Source organism: Theobroma umbraticum, unplaced genomic scaffold (assembly GCF_002168275.2).
Source record: "Theobroma umbraticum cultivar Fairchild unplaced genomic scaffold, ASM216827v3 scaffold_95.0, whole genome shotgun sequence".
NCBI lineage: Eukaryota > Viridiplantae > Streptophyta > Magnoliopsida > Malvales > Malvaceae > Theobroma > Theobroma umbraticum.
Window position 1 is genome coordinate 5717987 of NW_018397257.1, and position 21436 is coordinate 5739422.

The window sequence follows — 21436 nt, forward strand, 5'->3', positions numbered from 1 at the left end:
TCTATTTCATGGTTCAGACTCATACAACATTTTCATTACAAGTCATTCAATATATACAAAGTCATTAAAAGCATGAACAAGAGAATACACTTGTTAAAACTATCTAAAAAAGTGTTACATTAGATTGAGAGTCCCTCATGCAATGTTGCAGATTAGTAGCCACACGTCAAAAGGTCAACAAAAGCATAGAGTCAGCAAGCATTACACACAACAAGGGAGAGTTTCTGCAATAAAAAGGAGCACACACCACGCACACTCAAAACGGGACCAAAAACTGCCCAGAGAGTTGAGGAGGGAGAGACTTTTCTGTAGAAACTTTGGAACCACAGCAACGCATTTTTCTTATCAGTTGCAAGTGTATATATCTATATAAAAGACAGAGCTCATAGTCATCAACTACTCCAACTGCTTCTAAGTACATTGTCTCTTTCAATTATGATAAACACAAAAGATATCAACTAAACATGTCAAATAAACTACAAGAGATCATTGGAAACGCATGGGACGTAAACCAAGAATCTAGCTCAGCAGAAAGACACGAGACTTAAGACTGAAAAACAGCACTGCAGTGGAAGTCAGCCATTGACTTCAACAGTTTTATGTTTTGTGTCCTACAAGGAGTGTCAAGTTGTGTAATTGGTAGTATTGATACTTGTAATTTTCTCATTGAAATTTACTTCGAAAGATGGGATGAAATAATTTGGTCATAAAAATGGAGTTGTTATTCTTTAATTGGCTAACCGGCAACTGCTAAACTGTCAATACTTATGAACTCCTTCAATGTCTGGAATTTTAACCTGTTATACTCAACTAAGCTCTCTGTTTGAAGGGCTACCACGGTTGCTTTATGTTGGAAGAGGACTTGCATTGAAACCACATCAATTCATGCTATTAACCTTAGGACCATATGTGATCATTTTGTATTAAGACAGTTAGCTTTTTGTCAAATTATGGTACGTATACTTCTAGTGAATAACTTATGTGATGATTTGTATGTATTCTTGTGTTTGGCTACTGTTTAAAGCTTACTTGTTAAGTTTTGCTATGTATATATACTAAGTCAATGCATATCAGAAGCATGTAGCCTATTGTTATAATAAAAACTATCTGCACTTGCTCTGTTTCATACTTGTTCGATCCTACATCTACTAAACCTCAACATGGTATCAGAGCTCTAATGATCTTAGGGACCTGTTAACAAGCTTTAAAAACCTTCATAATGCATAAACAACCTTCTTTTTAGTCAAGTATGGCATCAAGTGGCAGTACAGCAAGTCTTTCTACACCAATCTTCAATGTTGAGAGTTATGCATCATGGACTGTCAAAATGAAGGTTTCTCTCAAAGCATTTGGCCTTTGGGAAGTTGTTGAACATGAAAAAGAAACCTTTGAGCTTAGAGCCAATCCCACCATAAACCAAATAAGACAACATAGTGATGAAGTAGCCAAAAAGTACAAGGCACTATCCCATATTCGCTTTGCTGCAACAGAACCTATACTTGTATGGATTATGACTTGTGAAATAGCCCAGAAAACATGGGATAAGCTCAAGGAGAAGTTTTAAAGGTCAAATAGAACCAAGAAGATGTAGGTTTTGAATTTGATGAGGTAGTTTGAAGTGTTAAAGATGAAGGAGAATGAGTCTGTGCAAGATTATGTGGATAAGCTCATGAAGATAGTCAACCAAGTTAGGCTTTTGGGAATTGAGCTTTCAGATACAAGAATTGTGGAAAAGATGCTGGTGAGCATGCTTAAGAGATTTGAGTCAAATATTGCAGCTCTTGAGGAATCTAAAAACCTCACCTTAATGATAGTGTAAAAGCTAGTAAATGCCTTCAAGCTATTAAAACAAGGAGACAGATCAAGTTCGATGAGACAACTTTGCAAGCCAAGTTTAAGGACCAAAATGTCTTTCATGTCAACAACAAAAGGTTCTAGGATGATAAAAAGAACAAAGAAAGAAAAACACTTCCAAGTCAAAGACAACAAGGTAGGAAAAGTAATTTTGCAGCATGCTCATATTGCAAAAAGACTAACCACTTTGAGAAATATTGTTGGTTTAAACCCAATGTTAAATGTAGAAGTTGCAATCAATTAGGTTTTGTAGAAAAAGTACGCAAAAATAAGGCTACTCAACAAAACCAACAAGCTAAAGTATCAGAGGAAGCTGAGATAACAGAAAAGTTATTGTTTATGACATCTGAAGGCAAAATAGTTGATTAATTGATAGTGCTTGTTTAAGCCACATATCACCTAATGCATCCTTGTTCACCATAGTTAATTAGAATCAATGTGCAAGGATAGAAATTGGGAATGGGGAGTTATTGGAAACCATTGGTAGAGGAACATTTTCTGTTTCAATAGCAAAAGGAATTAGGTATGTCAAAACTTAATGTTGGTCAAATGGTTGACAATGACTAGACCTTGCTGTTTAAAAACAAAGAATGCACTATCATTGAGCCTACAGGCAATGTTTTAATGTCTATCAAGATGACAAATAGATCTTTTTCTCTAGATTCGCATCACATAGAGTCTGAAAGCTATTGAGAAGGATGGTTATGCTGTGTCTGAGTTATGGCATCGGAGATTAGGGCATTGCAACTATTCTACAATAAAGTTACTAAAATCTGATAATTTAGTGACAAAAATGCCCTCTATACATGAATTCAGTGATATTTGTGAAGTCTGCCAACTATGAAAGTAAACAAGGCTGCTATTTCCTTTGAAAAGCACTAAAAGAGCCTTTGAGAAGCTTGAATTGATCCATTCCGATGTATGTGGTCTAATGAGCATTGCATCCCTCAATAGTAGCTAACATTTCCTATTGTTTATTGATGATTTTTCTAGGATGTATTGGATTTATTTTCTCAAATACAAATATGAGGCATTCAATATGTTTCAAAAGTTCAAGGCACAAGTTGAGCTTGAATCAAGTTGCAAGATTAAACACTTAAGAACAAACAATGGTGGGGAGTACTTATTTGTTGACTTTGATGAGTTCTTACCTGCTGTTGGAATCAAGTACCAATTTACTATCTGTTATTCTCCTCAACAAAATAGGATAAGTGAAAGGAAGAATAGAACTATGCTTAATTTGGCAAGATGCTTGCTGTTTGAAAAGTCTATACCTTAACACTTTTGGGTAGAAGTAGCAAATATTGCTATTTATCTACAAAATATGCTATCAATAAAAGCATTGGAGAAGTTGACACCCTATGAAACATGGTATAATGTCAAACCTACTATTGACCATCTCAAAGTTTTTGGATGCATCTGTTATGTGCATGTTCCAAAGGCCAAGAGAACCAATCTGGAACCAAAAGTCGAGTTAGGAGTCCTTCTTGGCTACTGTTTGCAATGCAAAGGTTACAGGGTGTTCAATTTAAGCTCCCAAAAGGTTCAAGTAGCAAGGGATATTAAATTTGATAAGTAAGCTTATTGGAACTGGAAGTAAAAAATGATTGAGGCTTCAAATGATACGTTGCTTAGTCCAAAGACATTACCAAAAGTGGTTCAAGAACTTTATGACGATCCTAATGAAGAAGAATTTGCTGTTAAGAGCACTAGGACTCTAGAAAGCATTTGTGACAAATCCTACAAGCTACTCATAAGCCAAAGAATGAGCTCACTGACAAGCTACCATGAAGAAAGAGCTAAGTGTGATTAACAAAAACAAAACTTGGTCTTGGGTTGATAGAACAAATTCTATTAATGTCATTGGCACCAAATAGATTTTTAGAACCAAGTTTAATGCTAATGGTTCAATAAACAAGCATAAGGCCAAGCTGGTTGTAAAAGGTTATGCTCAATGGTCAGGATTTGATTTTACTAATACATTTGCACTAATGACCAGATTTGACATAGTTAAACTTTTACTTGCAATAGCTTGTGGTTTTGGTTTGAAGGTTCATCATCTTGATATCTAGTCAGCACTCTTGAATGGAATCCTACAGGAAGATATCTATGTTGAAATACCTGAAGGGTTGAAAGTTAATGATAAGGTCAATAAGGCCTACAAGTTGCAAAAGGCCTTGTATGGGCTCAAATAAGCCCCTAGGGCCTTACAGCAGGATGGACAGCTATCTGGAGTCAAAAGTAGGGGTGAGCAAAACCAAACCAAATCAAATGCGATTTGGGTAAAATAGTTTGATTTAATTAGTTTAAATATTTAGTCCAATTAATTTTTTGGTCGATTCTCGGTTTTAAAATTTTTAGATCAATCCATCCAAAAAACCAAACTAATTTTTAATATATATTTTTATATATATTAATATGTATAATATTTTTTATATATCTTAAGAAGAATTAATGGTAAACTTAATTAATAATATACTTAAAATATATTAGTTTATTATATGTACGTATATAAATAATAATCATAGTAATTTAATTTTTGTTATATATTTATTTATAAATTTGTATTAATATGAAATTACAAGTTAAATATTTTCAATGATATAAATTATGTGTTAATATTATAATATATGATAGTAAATATCTTACATATTAATATGTTGTAATTATTACCCCTTGGTAATGATTCATAATATAAAATGTTATAAATATATATAATTGTATAAATATTATATATATTTAATTTATATATAAGTATTCCTATACTTATAATAAACTTTATTAATATGATTATACTTAATAACCTTATTAACTATCATCTTAGTTTTTATAACATATTGTTTATAATTACTTATTATTTATACAAATTTTGATATGAAATACTATAACATATAAGTTGTGTCATTAATTTCATACATAATAATAAAGTAATATATTATACATACACATATATTTAATTTATACATAAGTATTACGGTAACTTATAATAGACTTTATTTATATGATTACATTTAATAATTTTATTAGTTATTGTCTTAATTTTTATAACATAATGTTTATAATTAATTATTATTTATGCAAACTTTGATATAAAAATTAAAACATTATAACATATAAGTTGTGTCATTAATTTCATATATATAATAAAGTAATATATTATATATATACATATATTTAATTTATATATAATTCTTATATTTTATAATTATAAATGAAGTTTATAAGTATTAATCTTATAATTTTAAAAAAATGATAAAATTTTGGTCCATTGGTCCAAAACCAAAATGAGGAAACTAATTCTATATTTGGTCGGTTAGGTCTTTCTTTATGTTTGGTCGGTTAGGTCTTTCTTTATGTTTGGTCGATTTTGATCGATTTTTTAAAAATATTTAGTCCATTTGGTCCTTAAATATGATGGATCAAACCACGTAATTCACTCATTTGCTCACCCCTAGTCAAAAAGGTTTTGCAATAGTGTAAATGAACCTAAAGTTTATGTCTCAAAGGTCCAAGATCAAGAAAGTTGATGATTTCTTTGTATGTAGATGATCTGTTTGTTACGAGTCTTGGGAGAAAACTCATAACTCAGTTCAAAGTAGCCATGAAGACTAAGTTTGAAATAACTAATTTGGAAAAAATAAAGTACTACTTGGGATTTTAGATTGATCACTATGACCAGGGTATCTTCCTTTATTAGAAAAACTATATTGCTACAGTTTTGAAAAGGTTCAATATGGAGAAGTGCAAATCAATTGCAACTCCAATGGTTGTAAATGATAAATTCAATGATGCCAACTCTCCTAAACTCACTAACTCTTCTATCTACAGAAGCTTAATTGGCAGTTTACTTTATGCATGTGGATCAAGGCCTGACATCATGTTTTCAGTGAGTCATCTCTCAAGATTTATGCAAAGTCCTACTATTCAGCATCTCTCAGCTGCTAAGAGGATTTTGAGGTATCTGTAGGGCACTCTTGACCTTGGTTTACACTTCAAATATTTGAATGAAGTGAGATTATATGCCTATATAGTGATTATGTTAGAGATGTCAAAGACTTCAAGAGTACCTCTGATTATGTGTTTTTCGTAGGAAGTGCTGCATTTAGCTGGAATACTAGAAAGTAAGAAGTGGTAGCTATATCTATTGCTAAAGCAAACTTTATTGCTACTGCAGCTGTAATAAACCAAGTTTTCTGATTCAGAAAATTACTTCTAGATTTGAAGTTCGATCAACAAGAAGCAACTGAATTGTTCTTGGATAACAAGTCAAAAATTGCTATTGCCAAGAACCTTGTAAATCATGGTAGAACCAAGCACATTAATGTGAAGTTCCATGCAGTTTGAGAAGCAAAAAACTTGAAGGAAGTCAAGTTCAGCTACTGCAATTCCAATGAGCAAGCAGTAGATATCTTCACAAAGGCATTACCCAGTGAGAGGTTTGAAGACCTTATATTGATGCTAGGGGTTTGCAAAGCAAGTCCTACGGAGGAGTGTTGAAATAGGACTTCCATTGGAAACCACATCAGTTCGTGTTATTAACCTTAGGACCATATATGACCATTTTGTATTAAGACAGCTAGCCTTCTATCAAATTATGATAGCTACGCATCTAGTAAATGACTTATGTGATGATTAGTATGTATTCTTGTGTCTGGCTACTGTTCAAAGCTTACTTGTTAAGTTTTGCTATGTGTGTATGTCACGCCCATTTTGTTTCATTAGGCAAGCTGGCTAGATAGAGGGCAACATGGCTCATAGATGGGGCAGATCTCCCCCCACTAGGCAGTGCTTAGGCGCACAGATGACTGTGGCAGGTAGTTTTGGCGCATAGAAGGCCCAAGCAGTGGGCCACGCAGATTAAGGCACATAGGCACAGAAACCACTCTAGTTTGCAGACGGGAAAAGTTAGCCTGCAAACAGGTCGGACTGAAGCACAGACAGGTAGCATGAGGAGTGCAAGACAGACCCAGGATGTGCGAGAAAGATTGGTCAACCCGATAGGTAGGCTAACGATTGCTTAGCTATTGGCCAATGACCTAGAGGTGTGTCAAAGAGTCCAGATAGATTCCAAATGGAACCAAGACCATTGGGAACCCCTTAGGACTATTGGAGGAGGCTTCCCACTATAAAAAAGGACCTTAAGGGACCATGCGGTTGATTGGTTGTTGTGGCAGAGTGAGTAGAGTTGGGAACATATAGGTTGAGTGGTTGGGCACTTGAGAGCTATTGTGAAGGGCTACAGTGAGTGTCAACCAAGGCTGTTGGGTTAGGGTGCTAAGGCACATATTGTAGCAAGATTAGGCCACCTTTGTACATTTGCATATTTGAGTGTAAATACAAATATCCCTTCTCTTACTTGCTTTCATGTTGCTTGTGTGCTTTTCTTATTGAGTACCGGTTGCCTCGATTGAGTGAGCGTGCGGCCAAACAAGGGGTTTTTAGAAGTGGTGATCTCGAGTAAGGCCTTGACATGGGAGTTTACAAAGTGTGCGGATCAAAGGCTTAGCGAGCGGAGCTCGGCTAATTGAGCATTTTGGTGTTAGAGGTTTTGTTTCCACATCAGTGATCTTGTCAAAGGAGACCATCCTCGACTGGGTAAGGTCGGCTTAGCCATTGAAGCAACCCAAGAAAGGGCGTGGCTGAGTGCCACATGGGTGTAAAGAAGAAACCCTCGTGACATATATACTATGTCAATGCATATCAAAATCATGTCATGTACTATTATAATAAAAACTAAGGTAAAATACCTCAACCCCTCAAGTTTTAGTCGAAATTTCAAACGGATCCATTAGTTTTTGAAATGGATATTTCGCCCTAAAAATGCAAACATTATTAACAGAGATTCGGAAAAAACTACAATATCTTTTTTTTATTAATTTAAAAAATTATTATATTTAAAAAAAATTTAAAAAAAAAAAAAGTACCAATCGCTGCTCCCTAAGAAAAGGGAGCATCGATTGAGGGAAGGGAGCATCGGTTCTCCTTAAGGAAGCATCGAGTTCCTTAAGAGGAGCACCAGGTGCTCTTTTAGGAGCCCCAATTAGTCTTTAAGGGAGCATCTGCGCTCCCCTTGGGGAGCTTGATTTAGGGAGCACCAAATTTGGTGCTCCCTTGAAAGTCCCGATCAGGCTACCTAGGGAAGCACTAATGCTCCCATAGGGAGTTTGATCGGGGTGCCCCAAGGGATCTTCAATGCTTCTTATCTTGAGAGTTTTTTTAAAATTAAAAAAATAAAAAATAAAATTATAGAATAGTAATTTTAAAATTTAACCAAGAGTAAAATTATATTTTTACTTTTGCCACATTAGCAAGTTGATAGAAATACTAACAATTGACTAATGGTGGACCTATATGTCTAATAAAAAATATTTTTTTAAACGTTGTATGTATTTTAAAAATTAATAAACTTTCGTATAATTTCAATTAAAATTTAAAAAATAAAAATATTTTACTCTAAAAAGTATCTTCACTATCTCTGTTTCATACTTATTGGATTCTACTATTGAAGTTGAAGTTAAGCTTGGAGAGTTGTTGGTAGTTAATTTGCTTTTGTCTTGTGGCTATGATAACCACTACTTTTATGTAGTTTTCTTTTTTATGTATGTAAAGTTCATGGACAACAGTTATTTTTTAGTTTGTAGGTTTGTACCATGAACTGACAGTTAAGTTCAGTTTTAATTTTTCTCTTCTTCATAGATTAATGCTGTGTTGAAATTATGAATGAAAGTGTGTGTTAATCTTCTTTCTTCTGTAGACAACTATTATTTTTTTTTGTTTGCTCTTGCTTTTTGTTTTAATTTTTCTCTTCTTTATGTATTAATGTTGTGTTGAAGTTATGAATGAAACTGTGTGTTAATCTTCTTTCTTCTGCAGACAACTATTATTTTTTTTTTCTTGCTCTTGCTTTTTGTTTTTTTGTCAAGTTCCAACATGATATCAGAGCAGCATCAAGGATCTTAAGGGACCCTTGTAGCACAAACAATATCATTTCTTCTTATTTTTTTCTTCCTCAAATAGTCCCTAGCTATCATCCTTCTTCTCTCACCTGAAAATCTCATTGTCTTTACTATGGCATTATCTAGCTTTAATGTAACAGTAACTCCTATATGCACAGGAGAAAATTATGTGATATGGGCTGTGAAGATGAAAGCTTATTTTAAGGCTTTTGATTTATGAGAGATGGTGGAGGTGGGATGTGATCCTCTAGTGATGAGACATGCTAATCCTACCATTGCTCAACTTAGACAGCATAATGAAGAGATAGCAAGGAGATATAAAGTACTTTTTTGCATCCAATCTATTGTATCGGATGCCATTTTCACAAGAATCATGACTTATGATAACTCAAAAAAAACTTGAGATCGGTTGAAGAATGAGTTCCATGGGAGTGAAAAGACTTGGCAGATGCAGGCTCTCAACTTACACAGAGAATTTGAGATCCTTAGAATGAAATGCGATGAGACAATTAAAGAGTATTCTGATAAAATCATGGAGCTTGTTAACTAGTTAAGGTTGCTAGGAGAGGATCTATCCGAGAGGAGAATTGTAAACAAAGTCTTGGTTAGTCTTCCAGAGAAGTTTAAGGCCAAGATTTCATGACTAGAAGACTCAAAGGATCTCTCTCAACTTACGGTTACTGAACTAGTGAATGCTCTCCAAACTCAAGAACAAAGACGTTGCATTCGAAATGATGGACAAATGGAAGGTGCTTTGATGGTTAGAAGCCATGGCAAAGTAATAAGCAACAGTAAGAGAAGATATGACCATGACAAGAAAGAGAAAGACAAAAGAAACAATGATGAAAAACAAGGAAAAGGTAAAGCCAAATTCCAACCATGTTCATATTGCAAGAAACGTAACCATTTAGAAAAATTTTGTTGGTTTTGCCACAATGTCAAATGCAGATATTGCCAGCAGATGGGACACGTTGAGAAAGTTTGTAAGGCTAAGGCAAATAATAATGAAGAAAAGGTTGCTGTAGTGGAGAAAAAAAAGATTGTGATGAAGCTCTGTTTATGATTAAGATAATAGAGAAACACACAAGGAATGATGTTTGATTGATAGATAATGGTTGCTTCAATCATATAACCGATGATAAAGAGATTTTCATTGTGCTTGATAGTAGCTTTCATTCAAAGGCTGAGATAGGAAATGGTGATTTCATACAGATTGTTGGGAAAGGATTCGTAGGCGTACAAACAACTTCAAATGTCAAAACAATCTCCAATGTTTTATATTCCACTGAAGTGAGCCAAAACTTATTAAGTGTTGGACAGTTGCTTGATGATAAGTACTCACTATGGTTCAAAGATAAGTCATGCACAATTTATGATCCAATTGGTATTGAAATAATCACTGTTGTTATGAAAAATAAACGTTTTCCTATCAACTTTAGAAAAAATGAGTTACTGTTTATCAATGTTGTGCTAATGATGCAATACTTTGGCATAAACAATTGGGACATGTCAATTATGGGTCCTTAAAGCTTATGGCTTCAAATAATCTAGTTGATGGATTACCTATTATTGGAGTTATTGATAATATTTGTGAAATCTGTCAATTTGGTAAGGAGATAGAAATTCATTTCCTAAAAGTAGTGATTGGAGAACAAAGACAAAACTTCAACTAATTCACTCTGATGAAAGAGGACCCATGAGAACTCCCTCACTCAATGAGAGCTTATATTATCTGATATTTATTGATGATCTAACCAGATTTTGTTGGGTTTATTTCATGAAGAAAAAAGCTAAGGTGTTTGACAAATTTATCAAATTTAAAGCCATGGTGGAAAATGAAACAAATTTGACAATGAAGATATTAAGAACAGATAATGGCCAAGAATTCTGCTCCAAGGAATTTGAAGATTTTTTGACACGTTATGGTATTAAACATCACAGAACAGTGTCGTATTCACCCCAACAAAATGGGGTTAGTGAGAGGAAAAACAAGACACTGGTTGAGATGGCACGTTGCTTGTTGCTTGGGAAAGACCTTCCAACTAAATTTTGGGCAGAGGCAGTAAATGTTGCAGTGAATTTGCTAAACTTTCGACCAACTAAGGCCTTAGATGCAGTGAGTCCATATGAAGTATGGAATGGAGAAAAACCATATGTTGCACACTTATGTGTATTTAGTTCCATTGGCTACGCTAAAGTCCCTGATGAAAAACGAAAAAAGTTTGATTCAAAGTCACAAGTTGCTATTCATTTGGGATTTAGTGATACTTCAAAGGGCTATAGATTATTCAATGTCCACACAAATAAAGTGTTTATCAGTCGTGATGTTAAATTTGATGAGGACCATAAATGGAATTGGGAGAAAGGCATTGTTGAAAGCTCAGGAAACTTCAATATCATTGCTAATGTATTACCACAAAATTTCAATGATGATGAAGAAGTTATTGAGGATGAGAATCTTACTGTGAGAGGTACCAGGTCACTCCAAGACATTTATGAGAGGTGCAGTTCAATTATCATAGAGCCAAACTCATTCACAAAAGCTTCTAAAGACAAGAGATGGCTACAGGCAATGCATGATGAGATTGAGATAATTAACAAGAACCAAACTTGGCATCTTGTAGATAAACCAACAAACCAAAAAGTGATAGGGGTCAAGTGCGTCTTCAAGACTAAACTTAATGCAGATGGAACGGTTAACAAATACAAGGCACGTTTGGTAACTAAAGGGTATGCTCAAGAATATGGGGTAAACTTTTTTGAGACATTTGCACCAATGGCTAGACACGATACAATTCACCTTCTAACAGCTTTGGTAGCCAAAGAAAGTTGAAAGATCTGGCACTTAGATGTGAAATCTGCATTTTTGAATGGTTTCATAACAAAAGATGTTTACATTGAGCAACCTAAAGGTTTTGTAGAAAAAGGAAGTGAGAACAAAGTGTGCAGACTTGTTAAAGCATTGTATGGTCTTGAACAAGCACCAAAGGCCTGTTATGAACAAATTGGCAATTATTTAAGGAGTAAAGGATTCAATCGAAGTGTAAATGAGCCAACTTTGTATGTACTAAGCACAAACGGCTTTGTGAATTTATTGGTCTCACTATATGTTGATGACTTGCTGGTTACTAGTCTAGATAGTTATGTTGTGGATGACTTTAAAGTGAAAATGAAGCAAGAGTTTGAAATGACAAATCTTGGTGAGATGACATTTTTCTTAGGGATGGAGTTCATTCAAAACCCAGGTTATATTGGCATTCATCAGACCAAGTATGCTAAAGAGCTTCTTAAACGATTTAAAATGGAATCATGCAAAGCTATTGACACTCCAATTGTTACAAGAAGCAAATTATGCAAAGGGAATGGAAGTTCTCAAGCTGATAGTTAAAATTACAGGAGCTTAGTTGAATGTCTACTTTATCTAGTAGCAACAAGACCACTTATTATGTATGCAGCTAGTGTTTTTTCTCGATTCATGCAAAATCCATCTGAACTTCATCTCATTGCAGCCAAACATGTACTTAAGTACATCAAGGGAACTTATGATTATGGTCTCAAATATTTCAAGAATGAAAGCAAGGAACTTCTCGCTTATTGTGATGGTGATTGGGCTGGTAGTTTAGAGGACTCTCGAAGCACCACTAGATATTGTTTTTCCTTTGGTAGTGTTGTTTTTACATGGAGCTGCAAGAAACAAGAGGTTGTTGTGCAGTCCTCAGCAGAGGCTGAGTATATTGCTGTAGCTTTAGTTGCAAATCATGCAGTTTGGTTAAGAAAGATGCTTTATGATCTTGGTTTTGAGCAAAATGGAGGAACCAAGCTTCTGATTGACAACCAATCAGCACTTGTGATTGCCAAAAATCATGTATATCATGGTCGTACAAAGCATATTAGAGTTAAATACCATGCTATACGGAATGCAATCAAAGAAGGTGAAATCTATATGAAACATTACTTCTCAAAGGATCAATTGGCAGACATCATGAGAAAGGGTTTAAACAAAGATCAGTTTGTGGCACTAAGAGATAGATTGGGGGTTACCAAGCTCAACCTCAAGGAGGTGTGTTGAAGTTGGAGTTAAGCTTGGAGAGTTGTTGGTAGTTAATTTACTTTTGTTTTGTGGCCATGATAGCCATTACTCTTATACAGTTTTCTTTTTTATGTATGTGAAGTTCATGGACAGTAGTTATTTGTTAGTTTGTAGGTTTGCACCATGAACTGACAGTTAAATTCAGTTTTATTTTTTTTTCTTTATGTATTAATGTTATGTTGAAATTATGAATGAAAGTGTGTTAATTTTCTTTCTTCTGTAGACAACTTTTATTTTATTTTTTTGCTTGATCTTGCTCTCTGTTTTCTTGTTAAGTTCCAACACCCACATCCACTAAACCTTAACGCTTTAATGGCCATAGGCCAAAATGCAACTTCATCCGTAAGTCAACTATTGGTTAAATGTCACGAGATGTACGAATGAATTATGGTGGTGAACAAATGGAATCAGATACAAGAAACAATTAAGGATTATCGTTTCCTTTTGACCAAAGTGTGAAGACAAGCCCTATCAGAAAGAAAATGTATGATGACAAGTTTGCCACGCAATAGAGCCGCCGAGGTCTTATCTTTGTCAACTTTGGGCAGCAACAATCCCCTAGAACCAAAACGACTGTCAGTTTGAAAACCCTTACGGCTTTCACAGTCAACAACCTTTTCCTCAGCTTGTGCTAGCTTTATAAGCGTGTGCAGATCCATGGACAAAACGCGTACCCCCTCCCTCTGTTTTCTCCTAACAATATCATTCCCCTTTAAAACTCTCCTATCAAAGCTCCATTTCTTTCCCAGAACCAATGTCTTCAAAACCAGAAGAAGATTCAGATTCAGATAACTTTGATCGTCTACCGGATGCTCTTCTTCTCTTCATCTTCAACAAATTGCAAGATGCCAAATCTCTTGCCAATTGTCTTTAGGTCTCAAAGCGTTTCTTTGCCCTTATTCCCTTCACCGACATCATTTTTGTCTCAATCCCAACTCCCCACCACCTGTCAAAACCATGCACAGCGGCTTCTTATATTAATACCTTGAGACTTCTTGTCCATAGCTTGTTCCTCAAACCACTAAAATGTTTCCATCCTTCTATGGCTCCGAAGTCAGCATCAAGGTCATTCGATAGTTCACATCATCAGCCAAATGGAGTTTTGAAGAATTTCAAGGAAATAAAATCATTGCATTTAGAGCTTCCATCACATGGGGATGACTTGGGGTCAGATTGTGGAGCTTCTTTCCTTCAATGGAAAGCAGAGTTTGGTAGCAACTTGCAGACTTGCATTATTCTTGGAGCGACATCTTTTGAAAGAAGTAACAAATTTTCGTCATCAAGCTTTTGCTTCCAACTAAAAGAGCAGGAATGCATGGAGCAGACATTAACCGATGATGAGCTGAAACTACGAGTTATATGGACCATCTCTTGCTTGATTGCGGCATCAACTAGGCATCATTGGTTCAAGAAAGTTTTGGCTGACCATCCAATTCCAATGCTTCAAAGACTGCTGATTTCTGATGCAAATAAGCAAGGGAAGCTTCATATGGGAACAGAAGAGCTGGTTCAGCTTAGGAATTCCATGAACTCACAACAAGAAACATTAGAATCATCAACATTGGAGAGGACCCCAGTTCCAGAATTGAGCATGAAGCTATGGTACTTGCCCGTGCTGGAGTTGCCAGAGTCAGGGTATGTGATGAGAGGGGCGACACTTGTCCTTACCAGACCTGTTGCGGGGACGACTGAAAGGGGGAATAGTGATTTAACAGTGGGGAAGTTGGACTTGGAGGGAGATGGGAAGGCTTTCAGCGAAGCTCTAAGGGCGATGATCAAAGTGAAGAAGAGTTACGTGATGACAATGAGTTCCTTTTGAGATGTAAAATAATATATGCAACGCTAAAGATTCCATTCTTAATACAGAGTTGCAATTCAAACATCTCTTTTCTCTATATTTCTCCAAATATAATCCAAAAATATATTAATGCAAATTGCTAATACCTGTTTTTCACCTATGCTTATCCTAGAACTTATCCATCCAAACAGTCAAATAGTAACATAACTCCTTATGCCTTCGAAAAGTTAAAAATAAATAAATAAACAAGAACTGTTAACCTACCTATACACCAAATGAATGTTTAATGCATGCCTAATGACACCCATAACATAGAAACCTAATCTCAATGACCATTCATTAATGTCATGGATGAGTCTTTGCCAACAATTTGGCTCATCTTTCTTTAGCTTGACTTTTATCATAATATTTTTGTTAGGCATTATCATTTTGGATTGTCTAAGTAGAATTAATTAGAAGATGTAGTTATCATCTTTGGTGCTAAACTCCTATTAAATTGTTGCACATATCTATCTGATTATAAACTTGCCTAAAAGAACACTACTTTTGTGTTCTAACTTAGCATTAATATATTTTTTGGATTATCCTAACATATCTATCTGATTGTTGCACCCATAACTAGCATTGTTGCTAATGCTAGGTATGCTTGGATATAAACTTTTGTTCTAAACTTGTATGCTACTATAATCCAAAAGTTACTATAATCCAAAGCTACTATAAACTTGTATGCTAGGTATGCTTTTGCTCAATCCTAATATAAACTTGCTAACACAAGTTGCTAATGCTAGGTATGCTTGGATAATCAGATAGAACTCCTGTTTTGGCCATGCTTTCTCTCCATTTAATCGCCAAATAAATAAAAGGAAAAAGGAACAAAATGAGGAATGAATTTCAAATTTCAATATATGAGTGTCTTTGAACTAGTCTATGCAGACTTTGAAGAATGCAACATCAGCAGTTTCTCAACAATGGAACACATCCGCGTCATGGGATTGAGCAAAAGCCAGCAAATATTTAGCAAAACTTTGTCCTACCATGAACTTGTCTAGCCTAACATTCATAGTAGCCTATACTAGGTATGCTTGGATTTCTTTTTCTTCTTTAAAGGTTGTTCCCCAGCAGGTGCTGCAATATATTCTTCTGCATTGATATTTTGGAAAGATTTTTGCTTCCCAAACTCCTTGGCCTTTTGCTGCAGCGGAAACCAAGGTGGGATTTGTTAGAATATACTTGCTGATTTTAACAAAAATGAAAAGAGATCTTATGAATTAAAATTACCTTCAATGACATGGTAAGGGCAGCAACATCTTCCTTATCATTCTCTGACTTTCTAGAATCTTGCTTTACAGGTTCCTGCAACAGGCAAACAGGTTTTTTAGAAATAAATAAATAAAACAAAACAAAACAAAAATGGATGGACACAGGTGCCTGTGCCTTGCGGACTTCAAAATAGAACCTTGGGAGGAACAAATGATTCTTCTCTTTTTCTTTTGTTTTCAGCTGTTTTCTGCGCCTGCTTCTCCTGCTTCTCTTGCCACTTCTTAGCTAATTTCTTTTTCTCACTCAAGAAATATTCTCCAGATTCCATTTCTTGATCAATCTGGAAGATATCATCAAGTGTCGCATACCAGTACATGTTAGTTTGTTTTCCACAAACATCCAAAAAAAAAAGAAAAGAAAAAGAAAAAGACTGCATTCCACACATTTAGCTCAAAGAAGAAATTGTAATATTGTATGCATTCTAATGTTCTGACACAGTAAGTGAGAAAATCAGGACAGCCTAAAGGGTTAAAAGGGGTGGGGAGAATTCTTGCTTCAAATACGTATCCCAAGAAAAAGAATAGTTTATCTTCCTTTTCTATTCAGAAAGAAAGGGAAAGGACAAATCAACTACTTACAGAAATGAATGCTAAAAGCAAAGTAAGAACTACTCATGGTTGACTCTATATTCACCTTCCAAATAGAATAAATTTCCAAGTCCTATGTAGATCAGTTTACATACACCTATAAGTTTGACAAAAGTTGATCAACCAACAAGCTACTGATAAGATATAATCCATTTTGAAAATAGAATCAGCTAAAAGCTTTCATGGCAACCCATGGCTTGCACAAAACCTTGGTTGTCTCTCTCCCACTCATCTGTGCTAAAACCCCTTACAGTTAAAACAACTAAATAATTTACGAGTAAAGCTCTAACAAGCTAAGAAAAAAATTTTACAAATTCATTTTGAAAACAGAATCAGCTAAAGGCCATCATCACAACCCATGGTTTTTACATAATTTCTTGGGATTTTCTCTCCAACTCTCCCATGCTGAAATCCCCTCACACTAAAAGCAGGTGGAGGCATCTAGATGATTGACTCATAATTAAGATTTTGATCAGCAGTTCTTAAAGCAAATATATTCAGCTAAGCAAAACAAGATTATGCTACACAACTACTATTGTCTGTTCTAAAACAAACAAAAGTTAAAAATAAAAACTGAACCGGAGAACAATGTTTTGGAGAAAAACCTTACTTAACAGACAAGGCAAAATTTGGTCCTAATACAATCAAAGAGACAAAAGGCAAACAAGTTACCAAAGGAAACCAAAAGAGACAAGCAGCTTTCTTACCTTGCTAGGTTGCTGAGGAGGAGGGAAGGGTGTATATGGTTTCTTCTCTTTACTCTTAACCTTCTTTGTTTGAACATTTTTCCTGGAAACATTATTTCGTAGTTAAAAGAACATGTAACAGAACGGAGCATGAAAATGATTAAAATGTTAGAACATACATGAACAGGATTGATATCTTACTTCTTAAACTTTGGAAGAAACCTGTCCCAGTTTTCATTTTTAAGGGCTGGATCCTTCTCAAGTTCTTTCTTCATCATGAGAATCTAGTTAAGAAAGGAAGGCCAGAGAAAATGAAGATGCGGTAAGGCAGCAAATGAAAGGAGATGGGTGTCAGTGAGTGCTCATAGAATTTTAAATCACATCTATACTGACATAATTTCAAGCAACACCAAGTAAAACCAAAATTGCAAGTCAAATCTGCAGCACCTTGATATGGTATACAGGATGCATTTTATTTTCTATGCAGTCTTCCACAATCCTCCTGACTTGTTTTAAACCTTTAAATGAACCCATAGCAGCGACAGTGTTTCCCTATTCCATCATTAGCCAGATGGAAAACGTTTTCAGTTTGTGGTTCTCCATTTCAAACACAGATAAAAAAAAATGCAGGTCAACAACCAAAAATACAAGGAGCGTTAGCAATTACCTGAACAAGAATGTAGCAGCTTGTCAATATTTCAAGCGCCTGCATCCAGTAAAATAAGGGAGGAGTAAGGCAGTGAAAACAATTTCAGAAATTTCTTGCAACACACCATCTCGTAGTCAATGGTATATACTCCTGCCTCAACATAAGCTGCACCTTTCCTTCCGGAGATTATTTCAGAAGCTTGTCAAGGAATCAGTCTAAGAATGAATACACACCTTCAAAGTCGAAGAATTGGGCCCCACAAGACGCTGCCTTCTTTTAACAAACCGTTCCTGTTAAAAGAAAATATTTAGACACCATAATGACAAATATAAAACGTTTCCTAATATTTGCTGATTTTTCAAGAAACTCTCAGTAGACCTAAGGTGTTAAAATCAGGATACTATTTTAGGATTGTTTAAGGGCCTAGGCATTGAACCACAAAATTGAGTCTACTAATCACTAGCTAGCACTGATGTACAAGTAGTTATAAATGTTTCACTTTGAATACTAAATAGCGTATTCCGGGAAGGCTAGATTGAATGAATAGAAGTTCAGCATGCATAAACAACTAATATCTAGTTTCTGCCTTCAGTATGTTACTAACAAAACAGTTCAAAATAGCTACGTCAAAGATAATGTAATTGTGTCTATGCAGTATGCTGGTGCCTGTGAAAAGGCATATACACATGTACTTATATACCTACATAGATACATGTGTGTATGTTCTAACAACTATTGAATGAATAACTGAAACAAAGATGAATAGAAAACTTAGAAAATCTTTCAGACCATACTCATAAGATTATACGATCCAGATTGGAATTTAACAACTATGGGTTGGACCATGTTTTGCATTGCCCACACAGCCATCAAATGATAAATATATCACAAAAGAATGATCTTACATCAATCTATATGAAGATACATAAAATGTATCAAACTAAAATAGCATAACTATAGACTTGATGTTTGTGCATAATTAGCTTCAAAGAATAAAAGCTAAGGCACCCTGATATTATGATCTTAATTTGATGGGGCATTATGTAGGCAAGAACTCTTCTTATTGAGTGCAATGTTTCAATATAGTTGGCTCTAAATAATGCTAAAAGAATGCATGTTACAAGAATTAAGACTTAGGTGGTTCCAGAAATATAAGATCCATTGATCAGCATGGGACACTCAAGTAAGTGAAAATATTAAAAACACTCGAAGCTAGACAGAAAATTCCAGCCAACTTCTCAAGCATCCCCTTGTATGCCAATAGAAACCATTACCAGATTTCAGAAAGTAAATCGGTTAAAGTTATAATCTTTTAGATTAAGAAATTTAAGAAATACATACCTTATTTCGCACCAAGCTTCCAATTTTGATTATGTCACATTGCATTTCATCATCCAGTATTTTGATTGCCTAAGTAAAATAAACAGTAAGAACTATATTCAAACTACTAAACTCAAAACCTAGCAATCTGCACTATGGAAAAACAACCTTCATACAAATGGTTTCAAGTACTGAGCAAAAACTATTCCAGTGAAACAGTAGAAAAATTAATGAGAAGTAATCAAGCATTTAATTAGTTTGTCATTGATGAAAACACAAGCCTGGTTGACAAGTCCACCTGAGGTGCAGGAACACTTCTCGATAGAAGCTTGATGAGATCCCTGGCTTTGATAATAATATAAGGGTCCCTAGTTTTTCTTGTTGTTGAAACTGTCATGGACCCTTCAACCTGAACAGCAATTAAATACACATCACATGGCAAACAACACAGATGCATATATGAAGAAAATAATAGTACATTGAAAATAATCAATTTAATCTGACTTTCAAAGAAACAAGTGAAACAAAAATCTCTCGCAGTCAAGCATTTATCAAATATTTCAAGAAAGCTGACACTTGAATCTTTTGAAGAATGCAATCTGATTTACATGAAAATACATAAGAATTATATCAAATTATGATTGAGACAGAAGTTGATCCATCACTCTGACAGCTTTCTCAAGACAAGGAACAATTAGCAGGGCTTCAAGACACCAGAATGTCTTTGTATCAAGAAGAACAAGTGAAATGAAGTGAAAGGCGTAGTTCCTTTTCTTCTAGGGAACAAGAACGGAGTGAAAGATGTTGTCCCTGTAAATCATTTGTAACCCAATTGTATGCATGATTATTCTATTAATATACCAGCAATTACACCAGACCTCTTTTATTTTGCATGTTTGCATATCTTTTTACTAATGAAGGCAAAATTGTAAAAGCATTAAGTAAATTACATCTATTTCCTTGCTTTCCACTACTCAAGCAAACAAGATCAGTGCTATATCCCAATAGTTCATTTCCACTCACACTTTTAGAACACTTAAGAAGGGATCCATTCAACCAACCATAGTGTTACAGTCCATGGTGTTCCACTTTAAAAGCGAACAAAATAAAAACCACCAGTTTTTACTTTAACCAAACTAAAATCTAGAATACAAAAGATCACTAGATTAAATCATTAAATAGCAAAACATGACCAAATTTGGTAGGACTTCGAAGCTTACCAAGTTGAGCTCAGCAGCAATACAATATTCTTTCAAAGCAGATTTAACCTTTGGCCAAGCTTCTTGTAAGTATTTCTCTTAATTAAGACCAAAAAAAAAAAAAAGAAAAGGACCAAACGTAAGTGCAATTTCCAACTAGTAATAAAAGCAAAAAATGGTGAGGAAGTTAGTTAATTACCTCGGTAGCGAGGGAAGATAGTGGAGAAAGAGCTGACTTCGAGCAACCCATCGGGGTTCCAAGAAGAGTCGAACTTGTCTATCCTCCAACGGTCAATGTTTGGGTCTTCGTCCCAAGGCTTTGGTTTGTCGTGTTTTCCTTTATGCTTCTTCTTCTGTTGCAGATTCACTTCGTCTTCCACATTCTCCTGCTCCATCCTAACCTTCAAAAATCCTAAGAGAGAGAAGAATGGGGTTTAAGCGTGTCGTTCGCTTTTCAGGCAAATTAAAAAATTTGTACTTTTATTTTTGCTTCCAATTCCTATTTAATGTTATCCTTAGAACATAACAATTGAGTGACTGAAAAGACAAGTTTTACTCAACATCTAGAATAACAAATTGTTCAACAAAATGAAGAAACAAATTGCAGAAAAATGAAGCTGAAGAAGCAACTACAAACCTTGAGAAGAGAAAGAAGCTGGCACCAAACTGAAGAAGCGACAGCTGCAGTTCTCGCCAACTCACGCCCCAGTTGGAGGCCGCTGGGCTGGGGTGGCTCTGCTTGGGGAAGGAAGGGTTTGTTTGTATTTTTGTTTTTTGCTTTTGCCACTTTCTTTGGAGGTTGCTGGAAGAAAGCGCAAACAATTATACAAAAGAACCCGAAATGCTGTTCTGGGTGGGCAAAATTTGGTCATGGGCTTTTGGACTTTTGAAAATTTCAGATTGATTGCCAAATTTCAAAATTTAAAGAAGCCCAATTACGTAAAGTGATCCATCCGCTTAAATAATGACCACATTTA

General features: G+C 35.1%; 2 protein-coding genes across 2 annotated transcripts; one reads left to right on the forward strand and one right to left on the reverse strand.

The window, feature by feature from the left end:
- Positions 1 to 13557: 13557 nt before the first annotated feature.
- On the forward strand, positions 13558 to 14841 carry LOC110412260 (F-box protein At1g30200-like). The gene has a single exon (XM_021422786.2). The coding sequence runs from the start codon at positions 13943 to 13945 to the stop codon at positions 14717 to 14719; it is 777 nt and encodes a 258-aa protein (XP_021278461.2). The 5' UTR covers positions 13558 to 13942; the 3' UTR covers positions 14720 to 14841.
- Positions 14842 to 15576: 735 nt separating this feature from the next.
- LOC110412259 (RNA-binding KH domain-containing protein) lies at positions 15577 to 21247 on the reverse strand. Its single transcript, XM_021422784.2, has 13 exons — positions 21097 to 21247; positions 20659 to 20871; positions 20481 to 20557; positions 19559 to 19669; positions 19282 to 19350; positions 18174 to 18230; positions 17959 to 17997; positions 17739 to 17843; positions 17493 to 17575; positions 17313 to 17394; positions 16155 to 16298; positions 15977 to 16051; positions 15577 to 15890 (listed from the first exon to the last, which is right to left on the reverse strand). The coding sequence occupies exons 2-13, from the start codon at positions 20852 to 20854 to the stop codon at positions 15771 to 15773; spliced, it is 1158 nt and encodes a 385-aa protein (XP_021278459.1). The 5' UTR covers positions 20855 to 20871; positions 21097 to 21247; the 3' UTR covers positions 15577 to 15770.
- Positions 21248 to 21436: the final 189 nt, after the last annotated feature.